Raw genomic sequence first — 27,716 nt, forward strand, 5'->3', positions numbered from 1 at the left:
ATATATACAAAAGGACTTGTCCTCACTGACTGAGGTAAGACGCACGCACAGCCGTAACCGCTAATGGAAGAAACGTGAAATTTGGACAGATGTTTACTTTCTTAATCTGGACATCCACTAAGAAGGGATTTTGAAAAATTTTAACCCTGAAGGGGTGACATAGGGGTTGAAAGTTTGTATGGAAAAAAAATTAAATCGGCATCGATTTTTATAAAATTTTAAATTTAGATTTTTAAAAGTATTTAATTGAACACGTGTTTCATCGTTTTCTAGAATTCTCCCCCTAAGGGTACAAATAAGGGGTTGAAAGTTTGTATGGAAAAATCTTTAAATCGCCACCGATTTTTATAAAATTTGAAATTTAAGACTCTTAAAAATATTTCATTGAACACATGTTTCGTAGTTTTTTGGAACTCACCCCTAAATACGCAAGCGAAGCTGCGCGCGTCCGCTAAAAAATCTGCTTCACGATGTATACTGCACACAGCAGGGTAGGCATATGGAACCTAGTGTTAGAATACTCCGTTCCCCACTTCGTAGAGTGGCAGAACTCAACACTGCGCTTTGCCTTGACACCAGAGCGAAGAAATGGAAATATAAACGTAAATAAATGTTTAAAATATATGAACAAATGCAATACAGTATTCCAGGAGCAAACGTGTATGTTGTAATCAGCTAGTTCCACTTGCTGTGTTGTATCATAGCGGGCGTCTTGAACTCGGGTCCGTAGGTCAGCATTATCACCAAGTAGGATATCAAGCAGCCGAAGATCTGTCGAAAATTAAATTTTCTCTCCATTGTATTAAGCATTTTTTTAATTATTAAAATGAAATTTGTTATAAATAGAAGTAATCAATTAGAAATAATATAATTATTGAATAAATATTTTAATAGAAATAACGAGCAGAAGGAAAACCCGATGTTAGAATACCCATCTTGCCGGCCTTGAATATGAAGGTGCTTGTCACATGACTTTTGAAATTTAGTGGGGGTCAGGGAAAACCTCAGGAGGTCGATCATTTCATTAATATCATGTACTTGAAGTTAAATAAAATAATGAGACACTATATCAAATAATTCCTGGGTGTATTCTCCATTGATAGATGGTGTGATACTAACAGAGAATTAATCTTTCCGCGTACTTAAGGATTTAGGTCAGAAGTCGGTTAATAAGAGGACATATACTTTAAAAGAGAGTGATCTGTTCAGCGTGCACACGTGCAGCGGCGTGTATCTGGTGTCCACCAGCGACAGCATATGCAGGAACAACTCCACCTCGTTGTGTAGCGCCGGACACCCGTCGACGGTCTTCATGCTCTGTACTAGATAGTTGGTTTTCTTCATCTATTTAAATAAACATATATTATAAAATATAGGTTTATTTAAATGAAAATACATTTAATTCTATAGTCTACTAGTAAATCGTTCGCGGCTTCGCCCGCTTTAATTTACACTATTATGTATTTACTAATTTAAATTACTTTCATATTTGAATACCTTGAAAACTAAAGTGTCAACAAATTCATGAAACAACTCCTTTGTAGCAATATATTTCACATTGATATTACTTTTTTATTTATTAACCGATTTAAATACAACAAACACTAAACGTTAAGGGAAAATGCAATAGTGAAAACTGCATTTATATCGGTAAAGCCGTTTCTGAGATTAGCGTACACAAACGCACAGACAAATGGACTAGGCGACTAACAGTCATACAGACCCCTATAATAGATGTTCCCATATAATTTCACGTTCGTGTAGTATCTAGTACCAACCTCCACGTGTGTTTGGTGAAAGGGCTCCATGAACGATGTAAGAGAGATGACGTGAAGGAAGCAGAATACTATCGAAACAAACATCGCATAGTTTAGGTTTTCTGAAAATAGTACAACTATCAGAATTAATATGAAAATTGTAATTTGTTTTCGAAAATATTTAATTCTTTTCGCGCTAGTGCAAAAACGAAGGTATTTTTTTAATATTAGCATTCAGCATTGAAGATCTATCCTTGCCTACTAATGCTTTTCTTAGTTATTTCCATTAAACCATGTGGCAAGAAGATAAAAGCTAATGAGCTACATCTATCCATCCATCAGTCTTTTAAAGTCCACTGCTGGCCATAGGCCTTCCCCAATGCTCGCCACATAAAATGGACTTACCTCTAAACGGAATCAACATCCACATGAAAATCCTGAACAGCTGTAGTTGAAAGTGTAACATCTGATACACCAGTATCAGAACAATGAGGAACCCCTCAGCGTCAGCAGTGGAGCGTACTATGTCACAGATGTCACCGTAGCTTGTTGCTAATCGACGTAGAGTGTGTTCCGGTCCCTCTGACGATCCTGCCAATGAGGTTTCATTAGAAATTTCAATATTTATATAAAAAACTGGAAGAAAAAATATTATAACTTTATAAATGTCGTTATACATTTTTTTCTACATATTTGAATTAAAGTTTTGAATAGAAATTCTTAAAAGTAATCAGACAACACAAGTTTGGTTCCTTCATGAATACGCAAAATATTGTAAAAGTTAGAAATACTAATAATAAAAGTATAGGTTTAAACGGCAAACGAAAATATTATAAAATTAATTGGAACATTGTAATATTACCTTGTTCAATTAAATGTAATTACTCCAATATTCATTATTCCGTTAAGAGTAAGAAAAGGGCTAATAAATTTTGAACGAAATATTTTATTCCTTTAACGTTTCATTAAAAACTTCGTGCTAATGTAAAACAGTTGATTAATTTATAATAAGCGACCTAAATCGTTGCCAAAGTTTTCAGTTACTTAAATATTTAGTATTATTTTCTTAAAAAATATTAATAAATTAATATTATTTTTTACTTTCGCAAAATTGCAAGTGAAAAATAATAAAAAAAAAAATGCAAAATAATACAGTATTGCAGTTTCAAGGCCGCTGCGGCACAGTACTGTAAACGGGGAATAAATTATTTTTATTTCATCACTCCTAGTGATTAAGTGAACACGAATGAAGTGTCTTAACACTAGGTTCCCTCTGCCTATCCTGCTGTGTGCGGGATACAACGTGAAGCAGAAAAAAATAATTTCTAGCAAGAAGACAAAACGTGGCATTCAGGTCTGGCATTCAATATAATATTATATAATAACCCCCTCCCCCCCTTTCCCCCTTTCCGTCGAAATCTGGAGGCATTGCCTGTGGAGTGATGGATCTCAATGCCGTTATAAGAATATTTGTGATAAAAATAACATTGAAAATACCTTCATTTGTGTTATTGACAACCCGACGCATATTCTCAACTGCATATCTTCTATTGCTGGCAACGATTGCCCAAGCACCAGTCATTGTTTGCGGACGTTTACTTTTCAATTTCTTAACTAATTCATTTAATCTCTTATTAATCGACTTTAATGATACCAGTATTCTAGCCGCCAAAGCTGGTATTTGCAACTGTATATAACCTAATACGCTGCCTTTGATAACATAACAAAGCGTAGTTTTCCCTGAAATAAAAAAACTGGTTAAGTGTGAGTCGGACTTGGATCAGGTTAGCACGAAGTACGGCTTATAAAAGTTGCTTCCATATGACAGGCATATAGACCGAATAGCCTTACAGCCGTCGATTAGATTCTAATAGCAGCAAAATTCTATTACTTACAGTCCTCAGAATTGTACCAAGATGTTATTACGGTAGAAAGATGAAAAATGCTACAAGATATGCTAAATATTATTGAAAATATAGTATAGTTGTCCCAAATTGCTTTCTTCGATATTATTGTAGATTTGTCAATCTGAAATAATTGTTTTGATGTAGACAATTAAAAAATAATTAAAAAGAAAAATAAAATTTCTAAGTAAGACGATATACGATAATTCGTAAGACTTCAACATAACACATCTTAAACAAATTGGCTTTATTCATGTTAGTTTACCTGTTCAATTAATTTTAAAATAGTAGTAAAGACCCACTTTTTCTACCAGAACGGGATAATGAAAACAATTAAAATATAATCATTCCCCTGCAACTTATTAAATTACCTGTTCTAATTGTTTAATAACTTCTGCCATCCGCCTGATCCTCTCCGCTATGGAGAGACCCCCTGCTATAAAGAACAGCACCATCGACGCGTCCCCCATCACACCTATATAGTCCAATGCGAGCATCCGCTTGGGATCCGTTAATGTGCTTATTAGCCGGTTCACAGTTTCGTGGGTGGCTGGAAAATTTCAATATTTACTTTTCTTTCCGTTATCTACTTCCCTTGCCTGATTTCCAGACATGGTGTGGCGGACATCAACGCTGCGCTTGGTAAAACACCAGAACAGGAAAAATATCATTGTCCTAATGGGAATCCAATCCTCAATTATGGCAATAATAATCAGACGCTATGTCCTTGCGTCATGATGGTTTCGACATCTTAAAGTTCAATAATAAAAATAGTAATGAAGCTGTCGTAGTGCAGCATCACAACGCATGAGCGTAAACGAGTTGTGGGTTCAATTTCGACTCCCGGAAAAAAAAAAACATTTTCTCGCTCTGGTATAGCAAGTTGGGCACGACGTTAAGTGGTGAGACACTCTGTTCCTTCGAATTCTGCCAATTTTCCGCCGAATTCTGGAGGCATTACGTGTTGAGGCAATTCCACTAGGAATTCAACGCCGCTCTTTGCCTCGACACCAGAGCGAAGAAATGGAAATATAAATTTAAATTTCCTTGAGTGGGGATCGAACCCACAACCGCACACACTTTATAGTCACACTTTGTGCCTCTGCGCTATTACTGAACTAATTCCACAATTGAACAAAAAAATATATAAAGAAACATAAGTGTCTAAAACATGTCTGATCGTGATGATTTTGCTTCACTTTTTTACACATGACTTATACAACATATGTTAAAATATGATAGATTACCTAGAACAAAAATAAGAGTATATCCATAAAAGAGAAATGGTTTTGAAATCTCATAGGTCCCTCCAGTGAATGGCGCCACTCCCCACAGGCGAGCTATGTGCATCAGTACACCGAGGGCACCTCGATCCATTGATAATTACTATTCAAAACGAACGAACTTTAAAAAAAAAACTATTTTAAAGTGTTTTCAATAGATTATTTAAATACTTAAGATTAGAAAAACAAAATATAACGAATCAATTAACGATTTTTCCTTCACGTTATATTTTTTATTCAACTTCATACTGTATCCCGCATATGTCAGGATAGAGAAAGAACACCTAGGTTCATTAGTGTCAAAACACTCCGTTATCTGATTACCATCCGAACTCGAGTAATTACGTGTTCGAGTTCAGTGGCGAAACTCAACGCTGCAAACAAATTTCAACTTACGTAGCTCGACAGAAACTTAAAGATTGCTTGATTAATAGAAAATTACAGAATTTAACGCAATTTTAGTATTTTGGTCTATATTTAATTCAAATAGAAAGAAGTGTGAAATAACGGCCTCGACATGTATGTAACATGAAACAATACACGATTGCTATGAAATGATGGAAAACGACTTAATCAGCTGACTTAGTCATAAATCACGTTACTTTATAAATATGTTGTACATGGTTATTATGCCCCCATTAACGATAGTAGGTATTTTTTATTATTTTCATGATTTTCTCATATTTTAACTAATGGTTAGGGAAAAAAAATTGAAGTTGGATTTTGAGGCCGTCGTGGCCCAGGGGCATAAACGTGCAACTGTAACGCACAACCTGTGCATGTTGTGTGTTCGATTCTCACTCGAGGAAATGCAAACGAGGCGAAGCGAAGCTTTGAGTTCCACCAATCAACATGCAATGCCTCCAGAATTGGAACGGAACGGAAGTATCTTAATGGGAGCGGAGTGTCTTAACACTGGGTTCCCCTCGCCTACCCAGCTATATACAGGACACGGTGTAAAGCTAAAACAAAAAATATGATATTATGCAAAGAGCCTAAGATAGCTATCAAATAAAATAACTGTTGTATTATTTCAAAGATAATATCGGCTGTCATGTCCGCCGGCTATTTTGTATACATTAGTGTACTTACAATTTTTATGGATCATTGAAACAAAAATGTATATAATTATGTAAATAATTGAAAGGCTGGTGGATGGATGGAAATAATTTTAAACTCTCTCTATTTTCCACATAAAGCAGGGCGAGCAGAAACCTAGTGTTAAGACACTCTGATTCTCACTTTCGACCCAAATTTTCAACACGTTGCTTGTTGAGTGGCAGAACCGGGTATATTGTAGGCGACGTCCGATAAATGTATGAAAAAAAACTCCTTTCCCCATTTTCCACTGAATTCTGGAGGCATTGCGTGTAGTCAAATGGATACAACAAGTTATTTTCATTTTTCGCTCTGGTAACAAGATAAAGCTTAAATCACTACCAACGTAATGTCTCAAAATTAGAGCGAAAACTGGGGAATAAAGTGTTGTAACACTAGGTTTCCGCTACCTACTCTGCTTTATGCGGGACTTTATATTATGATTGAAAGTAAATTATTCATTAAATCAGCTAATTAATGTTTTAATTAAGAGTTCTCTTTAAAAAGCCCGCGACCGCAAGCTGAATTATTTTACCCAATGTTACCGTTTTAAATTTTAAATGCACTCGAAATGTATTTAGCATTGAGGTTATTTAATTTCAAGATACAAAATTTAAAACAATTTTTGAAATAAAATAATTAGTAAAATAATCTGAAGATCCTATATCTTATAAAACAAAGTCACTTTTCGTGTCTGTCTGTTGTTTCTAACTCTTCTTCTTCTAAACCACCCAACGGATTTTGATGCGGTCTTCACCATTAAGCCGAGTGTTTTTCGTAGAAGGTTTATATATAGTTTATTATTTGTACATTCTTATGTAAATTAACATAAATACGATAAATGTGTATAAAGTCCTACCCGTTGAGACACTTTCGCGCATGCGCTGCTCTAATGGTGAGTACTACATGAAAAAATGTACTGGAGTATTGTTCCTCTTAATAAGATCTACAAAAAAGTCCGCGAGAGCATATTCGTATCTTTTAAGAATAACGTATAGTGATCATTTTTCTGTCTAAAAATAATAATTTCAATATATTTTTTACTGTGAGGGATATTTTTCCATAATGGTATTAATCCTTATCCTTTAAAAACCTTATTAATTTTCTACGTTAAACGAAGATAAAATTAGCTTTTTACAATATTTCGAAATTGCAAATAGTTTTACAGAAAAACGCATTTAATTGTTGACACATCCCGCCATTGACACATCAGCTGTATGTTACTCAAGTTTCACTTATCCCTTACTCTCAGCATATAAATAAGTATATTAGTTACGTTGGCCATTTAATGTAGATCAAAACTGTCTTTTACCGTTTTTAATTTTAATAAGTACTTGATGAGAAGTTGTTATAATATCAAAAAATCCTTGCTGCGAAACGGCTCGCCACTCGCCATGCATCCGCCGCGCCCGCCTGGCTTACACGCATCGGTGGTTCAGTGGTAGAATGCCCGCCTGCCACGCGGGCAGCCCGGGTTCGATTCCCGGCCGATGCATTCTATTTAATTTTCCTCACAGGCAGCCACGTAGTACTTGCTTTTCATCAGGGACAGAATACCCTCTTCAGCATTAACCACAAGCTCGAAAAAAAACCCGCCTGCCTCTATAACAACGAAGTGTTAGATGCGTTTGCACGTATTGGATAATTGGAGTTGAATGTATTATTTCAGTGCGATATATTTGGATTCATATTTTTTGTAGTAGTTATTAGTAGGTAGGTTTTGGTTTATAATTTCTTCCGTTTAAAAGTAGTCATTTAACTATCTAAAAATAGTCATTTAAATATATTTTAATAAGTACTTGAAAAGATTAGTAGCACAGATTTAAAATTACGGCACCTACTAAAAATCCTTGCTGTGTAAAACAATTGGAAAATCCTTATTGAAATTACGAAAATGCGGGTTGTATTAGGGTTTAATTAATTTTCACATTATCTTAAGTGCTTTGCAAACATTACATGAACAATACATTATATGAATAATCCAGTAGTAAAAGCGGGCGAAGCCGCAAGAGGGTCGCTAGTTATATTATAAAATTGTTTCGTTACTGACTGACAACCCATAGACGAATTTACTGGACTTGGAAATATAAAATTTAGGTTAGGTTAGGGGGCCTACTAGAGGTCTTTGTGGCCAAAGGGCCCAGGAGCACAATGGTATGACTGTAACGCATCGGTTGTGGGTTCAAACCCTACCCGGGGGAATGAATTATCATTTATTGTTTTTTTATCATTTTCATTTCTTCGTTTTACGTTTTAACGTCTTTAATAATGAGTAACAAATATATTCCTTGCAAAGTGCGTAATATAACACAATATAATTCTATAATTTAAGAAACTGTAAATCGTGATAAATCAAATTATTATTATTATTAATACACGAACGACGCGTAACAAAACACCGAGTTACTGAAAGTGACAGGTTTTTAACTTCATTTTCCCTCACACAACAAGTGTTTACTTATTTACATAAAGAACTTCATATTTGTGAAAAGTTTTCTAATTATTTAAGGCCCGATCTTCTGCGAAATAACTTTTTTTTTTTTTTTTTTTTTCGCTGGGAAATGCATTTACACAGACCGCCCATACGGAAGGCGTGCCTTACGGATGAGCGGTACTGTGGGACTCACCGGTGAAACCGATCCTACCCACTAAAACCCAGCGGGAACCCTCTCCACCGGAAATGAGACGCCGCAGGATCGCTCGCGCATACTACTACGACGCCTCAGTGGAAGGCCCGCCTTTTGCAGGCCATCGTCGCTTTCAGGGTTTTCCGCAATAACCTGTAGGAAGATCAGCCTGACCCTCCCGCGGTAGCTCCTCTAGGGTAGGGGGAGTAGAAGATGCGCATACCGCCTTCTTCTACCCCCTGGCCTACGGCGGCGGAGTGTGTCTGCGTTCGAGCTGGACTCGCGCACCCGCTCCGCGGCCTCCTTCAATGCGATTACTGATTCGCAGAAGGAGACCATTGCAGACCAGTTCCTCTCACAGTCCAGCATAGCCCCTACCACACTGGCCAGTGAGAGGTCTCTTCCCACTACCGCCATCAAGGCATGGCGTTGTGGGGCCCAAGCGGGGCATTCAGCCAGAGTGTGATGCGCCGAATCCACGGAGGCATCACACTCATGGCACACCGGCGACATCTCCCGACGTGCAATCTGATGCAGGTACTTACCGAAACAACCGTGCCCCGTCAGAACCTGCACCAGTCTGAACGTCAGGACACCAAAACTCCTTTTAACCCAGCGATCCAAGTGTGGGCGAACTGCCTCCACTGTCGCTAGGCCTGCCGCCGGAGACCCCAGGTCCCCCCTCCATCGCCGGATCAGGGCTTCATCCGCTCTCCTCCTGATCCGTTCGACATCCTCACACGACGGTTGTACGCCTCGCGACCGCTCGCTTGTGCGAAAGGCATGAACTCTGGCAAGCACTTCCGCCTGTAATTCCCAAGGCGGATCGCTTGCCAAGAGAGTTGCCGCCGTCCAGGACACCGTACGGTACCCCCGAATTGCTCTCACCGCTATGAGACGCTGCGCTTTCCGCAATTGGGTCTTATTGCGAACGGTGAGAGAGTCTGCCCACACAGGGGCACCGTACAGAGCCATGGATCTCAACACGCCGACATAAAGCTGTCGGCATGGAGAATCTGGCCCTCCGACATTCGGCAGGAGCCTGCCGAGGGCCCCAGCAGCGTTTACTAGCTTCGGCGCAAGCTGAGCGAAGTGCGAAGCGAATGACCACCGTCCATCAAGGGTCAGACCCAGATACTTCATCTGAGTCCGAACCTCCACGTCCTGTCCCTGGATGCGCAGAGTAGCCCTACGGGGGGGACCCCTACGCGGGCCGTGGAATAGGAGGGCCTCAGTCTTGGGCATAAAGACTCTCAGACCCAGAGCTTCGATACGGTCGACGACAAGGCAGGTGCCGATTTCAGCCAAGTGTGCCGCCTCCTGGTAAGACGTTCCTCTGGCCGTGACTAGAGTGTCATCCGCATAACATATGACACTCATTCCAGGAGGAAGACGACCACGCAGGAGCCAATCATAGCCGAGATTCCAAAGTATCGGGCCCAAAACCGACCCCTGTGGAACCCCGCAACCGACACTTCGTCGACCGATCTGGCCATTTCCCCCAATCCATAAGACTACTCTATCTTGGAGGTAGTCATTTAACAGCCGCCGGAGATAGAAAGGCACCCCATGGTACCGAAGTGCCTCTCTTAGTGTCTCAAACGGCAGACTGTTAAAGGCGTTGACCACGTCCAACGAGACGGCGAGAAGAACATCTTTATCTGCCGTCGCGGCCAACGACCGGGTCTTCAGGGCGTTCAGGGCATCAATGGTCGAGCGACCGGCCCTAAACCCGAACTGTGCTTCTGAAAGACCAGGACCTACCTCCTCTAGGTGCTGAATAAGGCGGGCAGCAATGATCTTCTCTAAGATCTTGCCCATCTCATTCAGCAGCACTATTGGCCTATATGCGGAAGGAGAGTCCGGAGGACGACCATCCTTGCGCAGTAGGCATAGTCCTCCTTCCTTCCACAACTTCGGAAACTGTCCAGTTAACAGGCACTGATCAAATAGCTTCCGAAGTTGCTCACCAAGGTGTTCCAGGGCAATGCTCAAAATTCTTCCTGGAACGCCATCGGGTCCCGGAGCCGTTTTCTTAGCCCTCAGTCTCCTGAGTGCCATATTCATCTCTCCTTCAGATATGAGAGGGATAACCGACCGACCGACCTCCTCATGCACAGAGGACGGAGCCATTCTAGGGGGGATGTGCCTAGGCGGCTCCGGAAACAAGTCCACCAGAAGGCGTGAGAGAAAGTCGGGTGACAGAGTTTCCGTTAGAGGAGCGCTTTGCGCGCGGATCTTTTTACGGGCAGCCAGATAGGGCCGCCCCCATGGAAATCTGTTAAGACCTGCTAATAACTCCTGATAAGCCTCACGCTTCGCTAAGCTAATAGCGTGCTGCAGAGCTTTCTTTCTTTCTTTATATATACCCTGCAGCTGACTCTCAAGTGCAGGGTCGAGACCGTTCCTTCTCCTACACCTTGTATACGCCCGTCGGGCCCGGATGCAGGAAGACCGCAGGGCAGCAATCTCAGGGGACCACCAGTACATTTGGCGACGGGCTGACCACCGCCGGGCTCTCGGCATGGCAGTGTCGCAAATTTTAGTCATTGCGTTCTGCAACTGGCCTGCCATAATTTCGACGCTTGAGCTGGAACCCATTATACTCTCCTGAGAGCTCCACTTTGCCACAATCGCAGCCTCTTTGGCCAGCTCTGAGTTCAGTCGACTAACAGCCCATCTAGGGAACCTTTGAGATGGACCCCTACGTTGAACCACCAGCGCTGTCTGAGCGGACACATCAAACCGAATATAAAGGTGATCGGACAAAGTCTCCACTTCTTCCTCTACTCTCCAGTTATTCACCTGGCACGCGACGGATGGAGAGGCAAAAGAGAGGTCCACTACGGACCCCCCATTATGCCGCACGCAAGTGAGTGCTGTCCCTACGTTAAGGAGAGACAGCCCGGAGAGCAGAGCCCACACCTGCACCGCTTTACCCTTTGCGTTTGATGAGGGGTTCCCCCACGCACGGGACTTAGCATTGAAATCCCCGAGGACAATGATTTTCCTCGGCGACTGTCTAGCAACGGCAACTCTGACGGAGTCAAGAAAATTCTCGAACTCCGCCAGACTGCGGTTGGGGGAAAAGTATACACCAATTATGACGTATTCTCCCCACTCTGCCACGACATATCCCGAGCCTCTTTCTAGAGTTGAGAGGGGAATATTGGTGATGGTTCCAGACGTGATAGCTACAGTGCCGTCCAAATCACCCAACCAACGAGGATGATTGGCGATAAAATACGGCTCACATACAACGCCAATGTCAATACTCCACTCTGCCATAGATTGCAGTAGTAAATCCTGCGCTCTGGCAGAGTGGTTGATGTTCACCTGTAGGAAGCGTGTTTGTCTTCTATCCATTATGATGACATAACACTTTCCTCTACGTCCTGACGGCCGCCGACTGCAGAGGAAGCTCTGGTCCTAAGAGCCTCTGATAGCTTGACAGGCGGTGGACGGCACTCGGCGCCACCCATTACATGTCCGGATGGTCTCTTTGCGTCTGTGCATACCATACAACGAGGCTCAGCACGGCAAGTGTAAGACTTGTGCCCTTCAGAACCGCAACGGAAGCATAGATGCTCCCTGACAATTGTTGAAGGACACTGCGGCCTAGCGTGACCAAGTGCGAGACATCTGTAACAGCGCAAGGGACGCTCCTCTAGAACTTGAATCTTGGCAGAGCTCCAGCCTATTAAAATCCGGCCTTTAGTCGCGATAGTATCAGCAGATTCACATGGGCATCGCACCACCGCTGTCATCATGCCTCTGGAACCAACGCGGAGTTCGGAAACTGTAACAGCTTCGGCTGTGCAGCCACTAGCATTCACAACAGCGCTAACCACTTTTTCTCTGGTGATTGAGTCGTCAAGCCCTAATAACTTTAGAGTGGCATTCTTACGGGGTCTGGTGACCACAGCCAGCCCATCTAGTACCACTCGCAACCGCTCCGCTAGAGCATCCGCCTTCTCTGAAGAGTGTACAGCAGACAACTCCAGCAACCGAGCGCCCGAAATCGCCTGGCGCACTGTTAAGCCCTCGGTTATACCCAACTGTGCCAGATTGATACCCTGCTGCGCTCGCTCCAATGCCTGAGCATAGGTTACACCTTTTACCAAGGCCTCATCCGTTAAAGTAATAATAACTGCCTTTGTGCGGGGTGGCTTGGCTACTCTAGGTCTAGGCCGGCGAGCAACTGGTACCGTCATGTTCGCCGCAGGGACACGAGAAGACTTTTTGCCCTTTTTACCTCTCCTTACTACTGTAGTCCATGAACCATCGTCACCTATTCTATTTTCAATAGTGTTCGGTTGTTGCACATTAGAGGCTCTGACTTCCGACTCTGGTAGAGAGTTTGGCAAAGGCGCACTCTCTCGCATCTCAGAACGAACTGTGGTCTTATTGCGCCTCGGTTTCCGCCTATCGGTCTCGGAACACACCAACTGTGACGTCTTTGGAGGTATCACCACTTCAGGTAGTGTTCTCCTAGAGTCTGCCGCTAGAGGAGGACGCATTCTCTTTGCAGGCAAGAGACGTTCTTCGATACCAGCAAAACGAGCCTCTATCAAAGTCCCCACTGAGCAGACGATCGAGCGCCTTAACTCCTCCAGTACGTCCTCACCTAAGCTGAGAGTCGATCCTGAAACATTCTGAGCCGTCCTTTTATTTGTTGCCAAGGCCACCCTGAGCTGTTTTACATCCTTATTGTAGGATTGCACTTCCGCTCGCAGTTTCTCTACCTCTTTAGTGAGGCGTTGGTTTTCCTCTCGTGCACGGCGAACCTCTTCACTCTCAGTACGAGTGACTAGAGATTCAACTATGTCAGTCAGGGCTGCAGCAGCGTCCTTCAGTTTGCGCACATAAGTGCCCTTAAGGTTGCCAGATTTAGTCGCTACATCCAGTATAGCGGCTGCACGTTCTCCGGCGTACGTGCGCAGCTCTTCAGCTGAATACTGAGAAGTATCTCTGTTATCTTCTACTTCTAACAAACTCTCCGCATCCGTCGTCTGGGCAGACCTGTCATGCTGTGATGCCCAATCCGACAGGCTCCTGTCTAAATCTAACACCCTTTGTCTCTGTTCTTTGCGCATTCGTGCCTGTCCAGCACCAAGCGCTTTCGGAGGCCTACCTCTTCTCGCCGTGTGGCATTTGGGAGGCCCTGCCTCGGTTTCCGACCCAGAAATCTCTCCAATTGTTACAGGCATGCGTTTTCGCCGAGCGCGCCGCACGACTCCTGAGTCTGAAGCAGACTCTATAACTCCTCCGCTATCATCATTTGTTTGGGTTTTTTCGTTTACAATATCCATACTAGTCCCACGAGTATGGGGGAAAAACGGTCCGTCCAAGTAGTGCCCCCTGTACTTGGATAAGCCTAATTACGCCACGAGTGTCGGCCGGTACCCTGGCGTGGATAGCAGTAACGACTGATCTCCCCATCAGCCTCGCACCCCTCGCGCTGCTTCGCCACTTGGGTTGGGGTAATTTTTTATAGAGGTTTTCTTCCTCGCGGTCCGGCCGGTGAAGGCAAGACCCTCGGTCCCGTGCGTGGCCGCGAGACATGACCACAGACACCACTTACGGGATTACGAAAAGGACGGAGAGCACTGCTCTGTCCGACGGCGGGGTAAGCGCACGCCGAACCCGCCATACCTCCACAATGACCTAGCGCGTGCACACAGAGCACACATCACATGGGTCCCTCCCTACAATGCGCTCACGGGACAACTCTTACAATACAGAGCGCCGGAGCGCATTCCCGCGTGTCGGTTTATTAGCCGCGACGAGCAGCAGCACCACGACTGTGATGCTGCTGCCCGTCCCGTTGCCCAGGGTGCTCCACGAGGAGGTAACCGACATAGCACCCCAAATAACTGCACTCACTACAGGACTGGCGAGTGAAGCTTTAAAAATATATTTAACTAGCGGCCCGCCTGCGGCTTCGCCCGCATGAACTACGTTATAATTAATTTCTGTTTCCCTGTGTACGTACGTCCTATAAATGACGTTCATGCAAAATTTGAGACTCCTAGCATTTAGTAACGAATGACAAAGACAAATGTCATTAGTAACGAAGTTTCATACAAACTTTCAACCCCAAAAACAAACCCTTAGAAGTTGAATATTGCAAATTCCCGTCTTAGCGAGCACCTACGTCCTATAAATAACTCCTATGCAAAATTTGAGATTCCTAGCACATGTAGTTTCTGAGATTTCGTGATGAGTGAGTGACCTTTCGATTTTATATATATAAGATTAATAAAAAGGGAATTGAATGTTAACCTTTATATTCACAACTGAGGCCGTGCTGGAGCAGCGCAGCGGTACAGCATTCGATTCCTTCCCTGGGGAATGAATTAGTTTCATTTTTTCGCTCGGGTAAGTAGAATTAAACTTAACTATTGGTTCTTTTGTTTTTAGAGTTCCTTAACTCTTAAGAAAAAAGGAATTCTTATATAATAACTTTGTTGTCCGTTCGTCTGTATGTATGTCTGTCTGTCTGTCTGTCTGTCAAGAGCCTTTATCTCAGGAACGCTTGGAGATATCGAGTTGAAATTCAATCCATATACTCAAATCGACGGTACCTTGATTTCTTAAAAAAAATGTATTTCTATATTTACTTAAAAAAAAGAATACGGCCGTTGAGAATGCAAAATATGCGTATTTCGATACTATAAAGGGAATGAAAATTAAAAGGGTACTTTCGATTGATCTAGACTATACATTTGTGGTTAAATCCTAAAAAATAATAGCGTTAAAAGGGGGCAAAATAAAACCTCGGTGGGCGAGCCCGACTCGCGCTTGTCCAGTTTTTTTTTATTTTTTTAACTATAAGAAAAAAATCTGACAATATCACTGCAAGTAATATTAAAAACAACACATAAATGATTAAATACAGTTTCTGTGTTTTAAATTCACATGAGGCTCCACTTCCTATATAACGACAGTACTATAAATTTTAAACTCGGGACCAAACTCCTTCGCCCTAAAGCACACAACACGCTACTATAATTAATTAACTTTTTAACTCAAATGAAAGCTTACTTATATCAGAGCTTTGAAAAATTTTAAATAACGTTCTTTGAGCTCGTCAAATAATAATTTGTAGTAGGATACTTTAGAGTGACTTATTGAGTGCTTGGTAAACTTTTTAAGTTATTTTCCTAAATTTCATCTGAATATTTTATGCTTTTAAATATGCTATTTAATGGAACAACAAACATCTATATGTATAAAAGGACTTGTCCTCACTGACTGAGGTAAGACGCACGCACAACCGTAACCGCTGTGCGTAGAAACGTGAAATTTGGACAGATGTTTACTTTCGTAATCTGGACATCCACTAAGAAGGGATTTTGAAAAATTTTAACCCTAAAGGGGTGATATAGGGGTTCAAAGTTTGTATGAAAAAAAAATTAAATCGGCACCGATTTTTAATAAAATTTGAAATTTAGATTTTTAAAAGTATTTAATCGTTTTCTAGAATTCTCCCCCTAAGGGTGCAAATGAGGGGTTGAAAGTTTGTATAATTTTTTTTTAAAATCGGCACCAATTTTTATAAAATTTGTAATTCAGACTCTTAAACGTATTTAATTGAACACATGTTTCACGGTTTTCTACAATTCTTCCCCTAAGGGTGTAAATAAAGGAATGAAAGTTTGTATGGAAAAATCTTTAAATCGCCACCGATTTTTATAAAATTTGATATTTAGGCTTAACAATATTTCATTTCATTTATTATAAATCACTCCTAAGAGTACAAATAAGCAGGCGAAGCTGCGAGCGTCCGCTTGTTTATTATAAAAGTTCTAGAACTAAACAAAGTTATGTAAAGTTGCGTAAACTAATTTGAGTGACAGGATACAAAAGTTTATGATAAGGAAAATGGAAATGGAACAGCTGTAGCATTATAATTTAATATCTTTTTACTTTTAAAAAATATCCTGGTGCGGGGGACACCCACCAAAAATGGGGCGGGGACGGGGACGGGGTACAAAGTGTAACTGTAAAATCGACTAGTTGTGGGTTCGATCTCCACTCGAGGAAATGAAATATTTATTAAAATGTATATTTTTATTTCTTCGCTCTGGTGTCGATTGAGTGGCGGAACTCAACCCCGCGGTTTTGCCGCCTTTTGCCGCCGGCGTTGAGTTCTGCCACTTAATATGCAATGCCTCCAGAATTCGGCAGAAAGTTCGGGAAACGGAGTGTCGTAACACTAGGTACCCTCTGTCTACCCTTCTGTGTGCGGAATACATCGTAAATCTAATAATCCTATATATTATTTAAAATGGATTCCAAATGGTAGGGAAATTGAGGGACACATAATAAAAAAGGTAGTTGTCGAATATACAACCTCCCACTTTTTGGAAGTCGGTTAAAACATAAAAAAATTATGGATGTTCCGTATTATCGCAGTTGTCAAAGTAAATTAATATTTATGTTACAGTTGGACTAACTAAATACAAAAAAAATATTCAAATTGAATAACAAACAGTTCGGTACATAAATATATATAACTAACATAAATATATATAACTAACGTTTAAATTTTAAACTTAAACTTGCCATCTTTAACTTTCCTTGATAAAAAAAATAATTATCAATCAATATCTTAATTTTATCGCTTTTTATTAACGTTTTGATTCACCATATCCTAATTTTAGCAATAAACTATTCTACGGCGTGAAGTAGACCATTCTACATTCTACGGTAATATCTACAAAATACACACCAAACGTCGTCGGCCTTCGCAAATCCTGACGAAGCGAAGGGTAAGTCAAGTAAGGGATGATTTACGGTTCCTATGTTATACTGTTTTAGTGACGTCCCTTCTTGCTAGTAACGCTCGCTTTGTTTGTTACATTTGTAGCAGTTAGCCTCACAATGAAATATCTACTTATTGTTTATAAATGGGTTTTCTCCCTTCTAAGGATACTTATTCATTGAATATAACTAAGACCATTGTGAAGTATTTGACACGTATAATGTGATTTGTGATGACTTCATACTTCAGACTTCATCATTACAAGTTAATGACACTATCAGTTGTTTATGCAAATATCACTTTTAGTGTAGATAAACAAATTAGTTTGTTACGGAGGTCCGTACTTCAAACTCTGTCCGTCTGTCAAGACCATTTATCTCGAGATCCCGTTGAGGTATCAGGTTGAAGTTAATATCAAATATTCAGGTCTAGCCTTGAAGCACAGAAAAAGGCTTCTAAGTCAAGGTGTGAGCATTTACACATCAATTTTGTTTCATATTAAATTTTGCCTGCCTTTTGTATTAAATTCGTCGCGTAATCTAAACCTTGGTTTATGTTATAAAATTAGGCATAAAGTAAGAATTTACTAAAGTAATAATTTATATTTTGTACTTGATTTGAATGATATAAAATGAGTGCATATGCCCACAAACTTAAATTTATTAACTTTTATAAGTTGTACTTCCCGTTGGCCTACAATCCTGAAATTGTACGAAATCTTGGGCGGACGAGTGCAACTCACACTTAGCCGCTTTACGTTTTTCACTGAATATGATCAAGAAAGAAATAGAGTCAATGGGAGCTAGGTTTTGTAACAAGATACATATGAATAATGAATATATTAAAATATACGTATTATAAGTATATAAAACACTAAATTTGAAACCCGACTTTACGTTTTAACAGATTTTTCATTGGAATTTTAGTGTTTTCCAAACTTTAATATGCAAATAACAAATTTAAAGGCGTACAATATAGAAATACCATGAAACTAAGATAAAATATTCTCAATAAAGTATTTAATTATGTTCTTTGAATGCCTTCAAGGTTGTTAGGCTCTTCGTCGAGGGACTTGAAAGCTAATAATTTGAAGCCTCGCGTAATATTCCCGAGCACTGAATAGTTCACAAGGGACTTTGCAAAGCATCAAAAATATATTAACACTACTATTTTTTTTTTTGAAATTTTAGTATTTTTTCATAGAAACAACCGACCCATCGCTAAAGCACTTTTTAGTTTTTTTGTTGAAGATATTATTTAGATTATTTTGAAGACAATAAAATCGGAAGCTAACACCACGTCGTGGTTAGCTAAGGTAGGACGTAGAAACTAGAGTCTAAAATAAGTAGAAAAATAAATAAAAAATGTAAAATAAAAGTTCGTACGTTCAACAAGGACCTTTTTTCCATAAAATCAAGTTTCTTTAAACATAATTTAAAATTCTTAAAACATTAACAGTGCACTGTAAAATCAATGCTGCTATAAATAGTCTTATTTTATGAAATGAGATAACCCACGTATTATCTATCGGCAGTAATTACATTTCAGTACAACAGAGGCGTGTCGGTGCTCGATGGAACTCGGTCGCTTAATTGGTTTCGTGCTATAAACGTTTATCATCCTTCATTTTCCGATCACAGATATAATATTTGTAGAAATAATTATACATCTATCTGTTTACACTACGTATTTATCTATATTGGAAACTAGTGGGCCCGTGCGGGGCTACGCCCGCTTGAAATAGAAATATTAATAAAGAAATTGGAAACTAAGGATTCAGTCAATTCAGTTGTATAAAATAACTGTTACGGCAATTAGCAAATTTGTTAAACTAAATACTTTAAATTGACATACTTTTTTAATTTATGAACCGATTGTAATAAAATATAAAGATGTTTTCGGAAGCTTGTCAGAATCAAATAGTGAAAACCGCATGTAAATCCGTTAAGTCGATTCTGAGATTAGAGATAACAAACGCAAAGACAAACAGACAATAAGACAAAAATTTTAAAAATCATTGTTTTGGGTTCTATTAGGTTAATAAAGGTTCCCAATGTTATATTATGACTCGCCCTCCGAGGCTTCCATACCAATTTCAGGATTGTAGATCAACGGGAACTACATGTTTTAATAATGTACAAACTTAAGTGTGCGGGCATATGATCTTTCCAATAAGTGGACCAATGAATGGACCTTCATGGTAAAATATTTACTTCAAAACTATAATATGAACCATAAAATACATAACAACAAATATTAGTCCATAACAAACTAATATTAGACCAACAGAAAGGCAAGAGCCGTACATTGTCGTCGGGCCACGAGCTTTATCTTCGCTCGGGGAAAGTTTACAGAGCAAAGTAAGATATGATCACTTTAGATCTTTTATACATACATACGTATATCGTATATATTTACGTTATAAGCGATTTTCGCTTAAGATTTTTACTGATTCTCTTTTCTCTGCCTGGTATATATTCCGAAGGACCTGGAAACCTGGGAAACGTGTCTTAAGAAACTTCCATTCCCCGTTTTCCGCCGAATTCTGGAAGCAATAATAATAAGATATGTTGTAAGTTTCAAGTATATTCAACATTCACAAAATAAAGAAAACATTTTCTGAAATACATTGCATTTGCAATAAAACCAGTTTACTGCGATTTTCCTTAGTAAAGTTCTATTTAACTTTCATCGCTATACTAAATGGCTAAAGTATTCTTATAGCTTTCACTAAGTTAGAGATAATCTTAACTAGATCTTAAACAACTTTATACTTCCCCGTTTGGTGTGAAACTTTTATTTAAAACTTTAAAAAGAACTAAATAACTTGAATATATTTAGGGGTTCTGTAGCTTTCTAAAATTTATTTTTAAATTGATAATGATGCATACAAATGTTCTTTTAAATATTATATTACACAACCTAGCCTGGCCTTAATATTTTTAAAGTAAGGCATATTATAGGACTTTTCACGTTGCATGGTGGTCTGGCTATGTCTGTACCTGAAGATCCTGCGTCCCCTGACGCCCAAAAATGGAACGTAATGATGGAGGATATGAGAAGAAACGAACTGACCACTGAGGATGGTGAAGTAGATAAAATCAAGAGCCAGAACAAGACAACAAAAGCCGAGACTAACAACAGATAGCAGAAGATTGTAGGAGATTAATAAGATTGCAGAAGAAGAAGTTTCGTAGTTTTACTTCGCCATGGCAAACAATCGCTACTTCATATCCTATTTATTTTCTAAATTAAAGAACAATTTAAAATCATAAAGCTTAAAAATTTAAATAAAACTTTGGTTTTTAATTACACAGATTCTAAAAGTATATTTTTTGTTTGATAGAAACAAAACGTTTCCATCCATTATGATTAAAGTTTCAAAACAAAAATATTTGTAATTAATGGTTTCTATTGTTTCAGTAATACGTTCGCGTCGCGGCATTTTGTTAGCAAATAAATTACTTTCACTCTTTAATACTTAATAGGAATTTTAATTGAAAACAAAAAAAAACGATTCTGTCAAGGTTCCGTTTGTACCTTTTGAAGTAGGGAACCCTAAAAATTACGGATTAATTGATAGACAAACATAAAAAATATGTATTTAACAAATATATATAACATATATTAAGGGAGCGCTTACCGCGAAGTGTAATGCAATAATAAAAGGCAATATATTATAAAATTGGAAAATTCTTATGTATTATATTTGGCAATATTTGATCCAATTCAATGGAAGCGTGTCTCGAAGCGACACAAGACGAGTTGTATTTGAGAAGAAACTTTTACATTTATTTCGAACAGAGCAGCGAGATTCTATTACCTGCAGGATTCTACTACGTGTTCTATTTTCCAATGTTTCTAAACCCATTTTAAAATTATTTGCATATTCTTAGTTCATGAAAATATAAAATTTTGTTACATGAAGTTATTTGAGGCTATTCTAGGCGGAGCCACGCAGCGTCTAACTGCAAATGTAACGGTTGTGAGTTCGATTTTCGTGAGCTATTCAGCGCCACCACTCAACAAGCTATGTTTCGAAAATTGAACGGTGCTTGTAAAAAAAAATAAGTGTCTAAACACTAGGTTCCCATTATTTACTTTGCTATACACAGGATATAGAAGCTAAATAAAAAATATATTTTAAAAAATCACTTTGAACAAATTGTAATCTTTTAGCATTTTGATTTTTTATGTTTAACAATCAATTATTTGAACAAATTCATTGAATCGTATGAAAATAATTGGGAAATATATATGAGGAGATATTAATGAGTCATGGCGCAGGGGAAGAAGCGCGTGACTCTAAACACGATAAATTATGAGTTCAATCCCCACCACATTTAAAATAATAATATGATAAAATTTAATAAAAAAATTAAACACAGCAAGATTTGAATCCACTCGTGGAGAAATCTTCCACTTGCCGCCGAATTCTGGAGGCATTCCGTGTTGGGTCAACGCTGCCTCAACACCAGAACTAAGCAATGAAAATATAAATTTAAATAAAAATCCCCTCAAGTAGGGGGGGACCGATGCCACATCCAGTCGCGTTTACAGGCACACTTTGTGCCTCAGCGCTAAGACTGGCCTCATACAAATATTTACATAAATTTTATTATAATTTAACAAGAGCAGTAATATCTGGCAACATTAATAGTTAAGTTTATAATGATTTTATCTATAGTGCTTTGATTTTACTTGCTCCTAGTACTAATTTAATCTTTTCTTGTCAATTTTCTAAATAATAATGTTTTAAATCTTAATAGACTGCAAAGTTTTAAACACATTTAAAAGTAGAAGTTTCTAGAACAATTTACATAATATCCAAAGCTCCCACGATCGTAACTCGTAAAAGCTAGACAAGTTTATTCACTTACCTAGATAAGGCCTACTTACTCAGTCCCTTTATACGAATGTGTAATAAATTCTTCAGGTGGGATTTAGATTATATGAAATTACTATTTTGGAATATACTAACTATTGTATAGTATGTGATGGATATCACATATAGACTGAGATCCCAGGGCCCCTAGACCTATGTCTTTTTAGCAAAGCTGAAATTTTGAGGCTTAATAAAAAAAGGCTTAATAAATTTTGAGCTTTAATATGTAGTTAAGACTGTATGCATACTCCTTAACTTGAAAGTGGGGACCTTGGGGAAACAGTGCTACTAGCAATGGCAACAATTCATTTCTTAGCAACTATTTCAAAACGACTTCATACTTCATTGGCGAAGTTTTCAATGAAATCGCTATCCGGAGCAGTTTGCCAAATGATTACGAGCGTACTTTCCCGATCGTTACAATTACTGTGAAAACTCTAGACCTCTTCAATAAAGTTATATAATGCATATTTGTGCCAAAATCTAGATTTTATTTCATTCCGTCATAACTATTCGCGAACTCTAGCTCTTACGAAGTAAAAGGAAGGAATCTGGCCAAAATATGTTTCGTGCTTGTTTATTGAATTGTTTCTTTCACTATGGTTGTTTATAGACTGGCGGTCCGCGTTTTTGGTTGATAAAGCATTTATATTGCTTTGAATTATATTACATTGACATTTATTTATTTTTAGGTTTTCGTATCTCAAAAGATAACATTATAACGAATTATTAAGGGGGAAGATTTAAGGGGCCGCGTTGTGGCGCAGCTACCCATCATTTGACTGTAGATACGACGGTTGTGAGTTCGACTCCCACTCATGGGAATATATCATTTTAATTTACTCGCTCTTGTAACAATACGAACTGCGGCGTTTAGTTCCACCACACAACAGAGTGTTTTATTACTAGGTTCTCTCTGCCTAACCTGCTATATGCGGAATACAGCGGGAAGCTAACAAATAAAACGTTCTAAGAAACGATAATGCTTGAAAGAGTCACACAATACGTGAACAGAATGTGAATAATTATTAAAAGCTTTTATTTAACTTGCAATGTATGTATGTGGGTTCGGGTGAAATCTTAGAGCTCAATTTTGAAGTAGATATCGTCAACCGATTGAGCTGAAATTTTGTATACACGTTTACTTTGGATGACAATGCACGATAAAATATGTGACGTCACTCTAAATGTAATATGGCGGATCATGCAAGATGGCGGAATTGATATTTTTAATGTACTTCTACAATATGGGTATCAAATGAAAGAGCTCGTTGAGAGCAACTTGAAAAATAATGTGATGTCACTCTAAATCTCTTAAGGAGGATATTGAAGATAGCCGAGTATCTATTTGGTCTACTTCTACAATATAGATATTAAATGAAATGGGTCGTTGACCGTAACTCTAAAAATAATGTGACGTTATACTAAATCCAATATGGCGGAACATCTAAGATGGCGGAATAGTTATTATTTATGCACTTCTGCAATATGGGTATCAAATGAAAGATCTTGCCGAGAACAATTAGAAAAATAATGTGACATCACTTGAAATCCAATAGAATCGTGCCGATTCAAGTTTTTTGTGCTTTCATATAATGAAAGGTATGTTCGTACGATTGAGCTGAAATTTTGTATACACGATTGGTTTGGATGACAATGCACGATAAAGTTTGTGACTTCATTCTAAATACAATATGGCGGACCATCCAGGATGGCGGAATAGTTATATTTCATGAACTTCTATAATATGGGTATCAAATGAAAGGGCTTGTTGAGAGTAACTGGAAAAATAGTGTAACGTCATTCTGAATCCAATATGGCAAACCATCCAAAGTAACAGAATAGTTATTTTTGATGCACTTGTATATTACGGGTATCAAATGAAAGGGCTCATTGAGAGCAACTCGAAAAATAATCTAACGTCATTCTAAATCCAATATGGCGGACCATCCAAGATAGCCAAATAGGTAATTTTAGTCTACTTGTACAATATGAATATCTATTGAAAGGGCTCGTTGAGAGTAACTCGAAAAATGTGACATTTTTCTACATCCAATATGGCGGAACATCCAAGATGGCGGAATAGTTATTATTTATGCACATCTGCAATACGGGTATCAAATGAAAGAGCTTGCCGAGAATAATTAGAAAAATAATATGACATCTAGTGTGAGAAACCAGAAGGTTGAAGGTTGAAATGCCAGGAGGAAGAATCCTCTTGGCATTAATCCCGGCTATTGCCAGGGTCTGCCTTCCTACTCAACCTACTCCACTTTGCTCGGTCTTTAGCGTCCTCAGTGGTTAGACCATTGGCTCTCATATCCGGCATCACGACATCCAACCAGCGCTTCCTTGGGCATCCAGGAGGTCTCACTCCAGGAACTGATATAGCAAGGCACTTGCATCCGACTTAGTTCTTAGACCGGCGCGTGGCCATATCATCTCAGGCGGCGCTCTTGGAGCTTATCCGCTACGTCACCGCCCCCAAGACTACCTCGAACGAATGTGTTGCGTATGCGGTCAGACCGCGTTACGCCGCACATCCACCTCAGCATCTTCATTTCCGTCACGTGAAGCTCCTGAGTGTGCTGAGATAGTGCTGGCCAACATTCGCTGCCGTATAAAAGAACCGGTCGTATGATGCTCTTGTATATCAGTCCCTTGAGCTTGGCGGTTTTCTTCGGTCACAGACCACACCAGTGACCTCCCGCCATTTGGCCCAGGCAGCATTATCCGGCCATGGACATCGTGATCGATGCCTCCAGACTCGTGCATAACGGATCCAAGGTACCTGAACTTCTCCGACTTAACGGCTGGCTCAGGACCTATAAGGATCGTGCTCGAGTCCGGGCTCCCGCAGGCCATGTACTCGGTCTTCGACACATTTAGTTTAAGACCGCGGTTCTCAAGCGTACCCTTCCAGAGGTTCACTTTACGCTCCAGCGTCAGTCGGTTCTCGTCAATGAGTGCTATGTCGTCAGCATACATCATCAGCCATGGAGGCTGCACTACATTGAATAAGAACGGACTAAGAGTCGAGCCCTGGTGAACCCCCACTGTAATCAGGAAGGGTCTAGTGTCGCCAACAGCATTCCTAACCATAGAAGAGGAATAGTGGTACATGTCTCTAGTGTGACAAACCTAGCCTAGTAGTTTTTTTGCTTATAATTTATTTTACAAGTGAGTTAAGTAATGCCTTCAAATATTATTTTGGCATTGAATCCCTGTAGGGCTTCCCTCGGAGACCCGGCGGCCATGATTCGATAAAAAGTTCCTCGCCTCGAGGAAATGAATAGTTTTATCTGACTAGAACCCTTCTAAGAAGATTTAATAAAAAGTAAAACGCTATAGGAAAGCTCTTTGTGGCACTGATCATATTTTTTGTTTGAGAACTAAAAGTCTGTTCCTAATTTACTTAGATATTATAATAAATTTTGAAAAAGAACACATATTTAAGGCCCTTGTGACGCAGTGGCACAAGGGTGTGACTGTAACGCGATGGTTGTGAGTTCAATCCCCACTCGAGGAAGTGAGATTTTTATTTACGTTTATATTTCGATTTCTTCGCTCTGGTGTCGAGGTAAAGCGCGGCGTTGAGTTCTGCCACTCAACACGTGAGGCCTCCAGAATTCGGCAGAAAGTGGGGAACGGAGTGTCTTAGCACTAGGTTTCTTCTGCCTACCCTGTTCTGTGCGGGATACAGCGTGAAGCTGTAAAAAGAAACACATATTAGTACACCATTTAATTACTATTTTCATATAGAAATGATCAAAGTGTTTGTTCGTTCATATGGTAGACGATAGTGTGGGAACTTTATTAATTAGTTATATTTGGCACTTCTCGTACTTGTGGTTTGTGGCTATACTATTTGAAGTTCAAAAAGGAATATTAATAAAGGTGAGTGAAGTTTACATTCTATAGATTGCTTTTGAGGCTAGTCGCGGCGTAGGGCCACAAGCGTGTGTGAGAATTACAGTGATTATATAGTTTAGAATTTTAATTATAAACAATTGAAATAGCAATTTAACTACTATAATGTATTAATTAAAAATGTTATGTTAATAATTATTTCCATAGTAGTTATATATTTTTTATTATTTTATAACAATTAAAAAATATCTATAGTAATCTATGACGTGCGACTCTAAACACGATAGTGTTTATTTTTAAGTATTGATCTTTATAATTTTCAATTAATAACCAACAATTATTTATTTATATTTATTTGTGGGTAAATCATAATTTTATTTTGCTTTTCATTTTATCAATCATTGAAAATTACGTACAATCAGAGGACTTAAATTTACAATACTTATATACAAAGCTACAGTACTTATTAGCTTTATCCTGTATATAAAACACTCCGTTCTCTAAGTGGCGAAACTCTCCGATGTGCTCTCTTGTTACCAGAGCCAGAAAATAAAAATAAAATCATTCCCTAGAGTGGGACCTAACCTGTATTTTGCTGATTCATGACGCCCTCATAATTTAGGCGCCAGTAATTTCCTTTGAGAACTACTTTCTCAATTTAAACGAGGTCGACTATCGAGGAAAGATTTCAATATTGAAACTCCGAGCTATATATGAATATATGCTGTATAGAAGAATATAACTTTAAAATGATATTTTATACATAAATATATTTGCTGGTTAAAATACTTGTACTATAAGCTTTATAGGTTATAAACATTACTTAGAATATATATACAAATTCTTCAACTCTGTAATATACGGTTAATATAGCAACAATACGGTTGAGCACGTCAATCTCAGGAACTTCCGGTTCAAATTGAAACTCTTTGTGTTGGATAGTCTATTTATTAAAGAAAGTGACAGGTTCTAAATTTATATCATTCACAAATCTTAGTTATTTTCGCTTAATCACGTCAACGAAAACGCATTTGAGAGCTGATGTTTAACAAAATTTTTTGTCAACAAAAAAAAACCAGTCAACAGATAAAAATAACATAAATATAATTGCCCTCTGTGGGAATGAAACCCGCAGCCATCTCGTACAGCCAGAAACTGCCCCACTGTGCGACAACGGCCTTTTCTAAAGTAAATACATAGCAATATATCTCGTTTTATTACCGAAGCCAGTGTTAGTTTCCGCTGGCGCCGCGCCAGTCCCCACCGCTCTCATTATGTTACAATATCTAAGATTACAATATATTGAAACCATCATGGCGCAGCGGCACAAGAGTTTGACTGTACCGCGACGGTGGTGGGTTCGATCCTCATTGCAGAGTATGAATTATTAATTATTAATATTTTCATTTCTTCGCTCTGGCAACAAGGCAAAAACCCGGTTGAGTTCCACCACTCAACCCGCAATACCTTAAAAAACAGGTAGAAAGTGGGGAACGGAGTGCCTTAACACTAGGTGCTCTTT

General features: G+C 39.1%; 1 protein-coding gene across 1 annotated transcript in view; it reads right to left on the reverse strand.

Annotated features, from left to right (window-relative positions):
* Positions 1-476: 476 nt before the first annotated feature.
* Positions 477-27,716, reverse strand: part of LOC146533675 (uncharacterized) — a 37,205-nt gene continuing 9,965 nt past the window's right edge. Inside the window, exon 8 of the mRNA XM_085193754.1 lies at positions 477-771. Coding sequence (XP_085049880.1) covers positions 676-771 — 96 coding nt within the window. The 3' untranslated portion in view covers positions 477-675. The remainder of the gene's footprint in view (positions 772-27,716) is intronic.

The sequence above is a fragment of the Heliconius melpomene genome, chromosome 12, assembly GCF_056956725.1.
Source record: "Heliconius melpomene rosina isolate 202511_hmr_F chromosome 12, ASM5695672v1, whole genome shotgun sequence".
Taxonomy (NCBI): Eukaryota; Metazoa; Arthropoda; class Insecta; order Lepidoptera; family Nymphalidae; genus Heliconius; species Heliconius melpomene.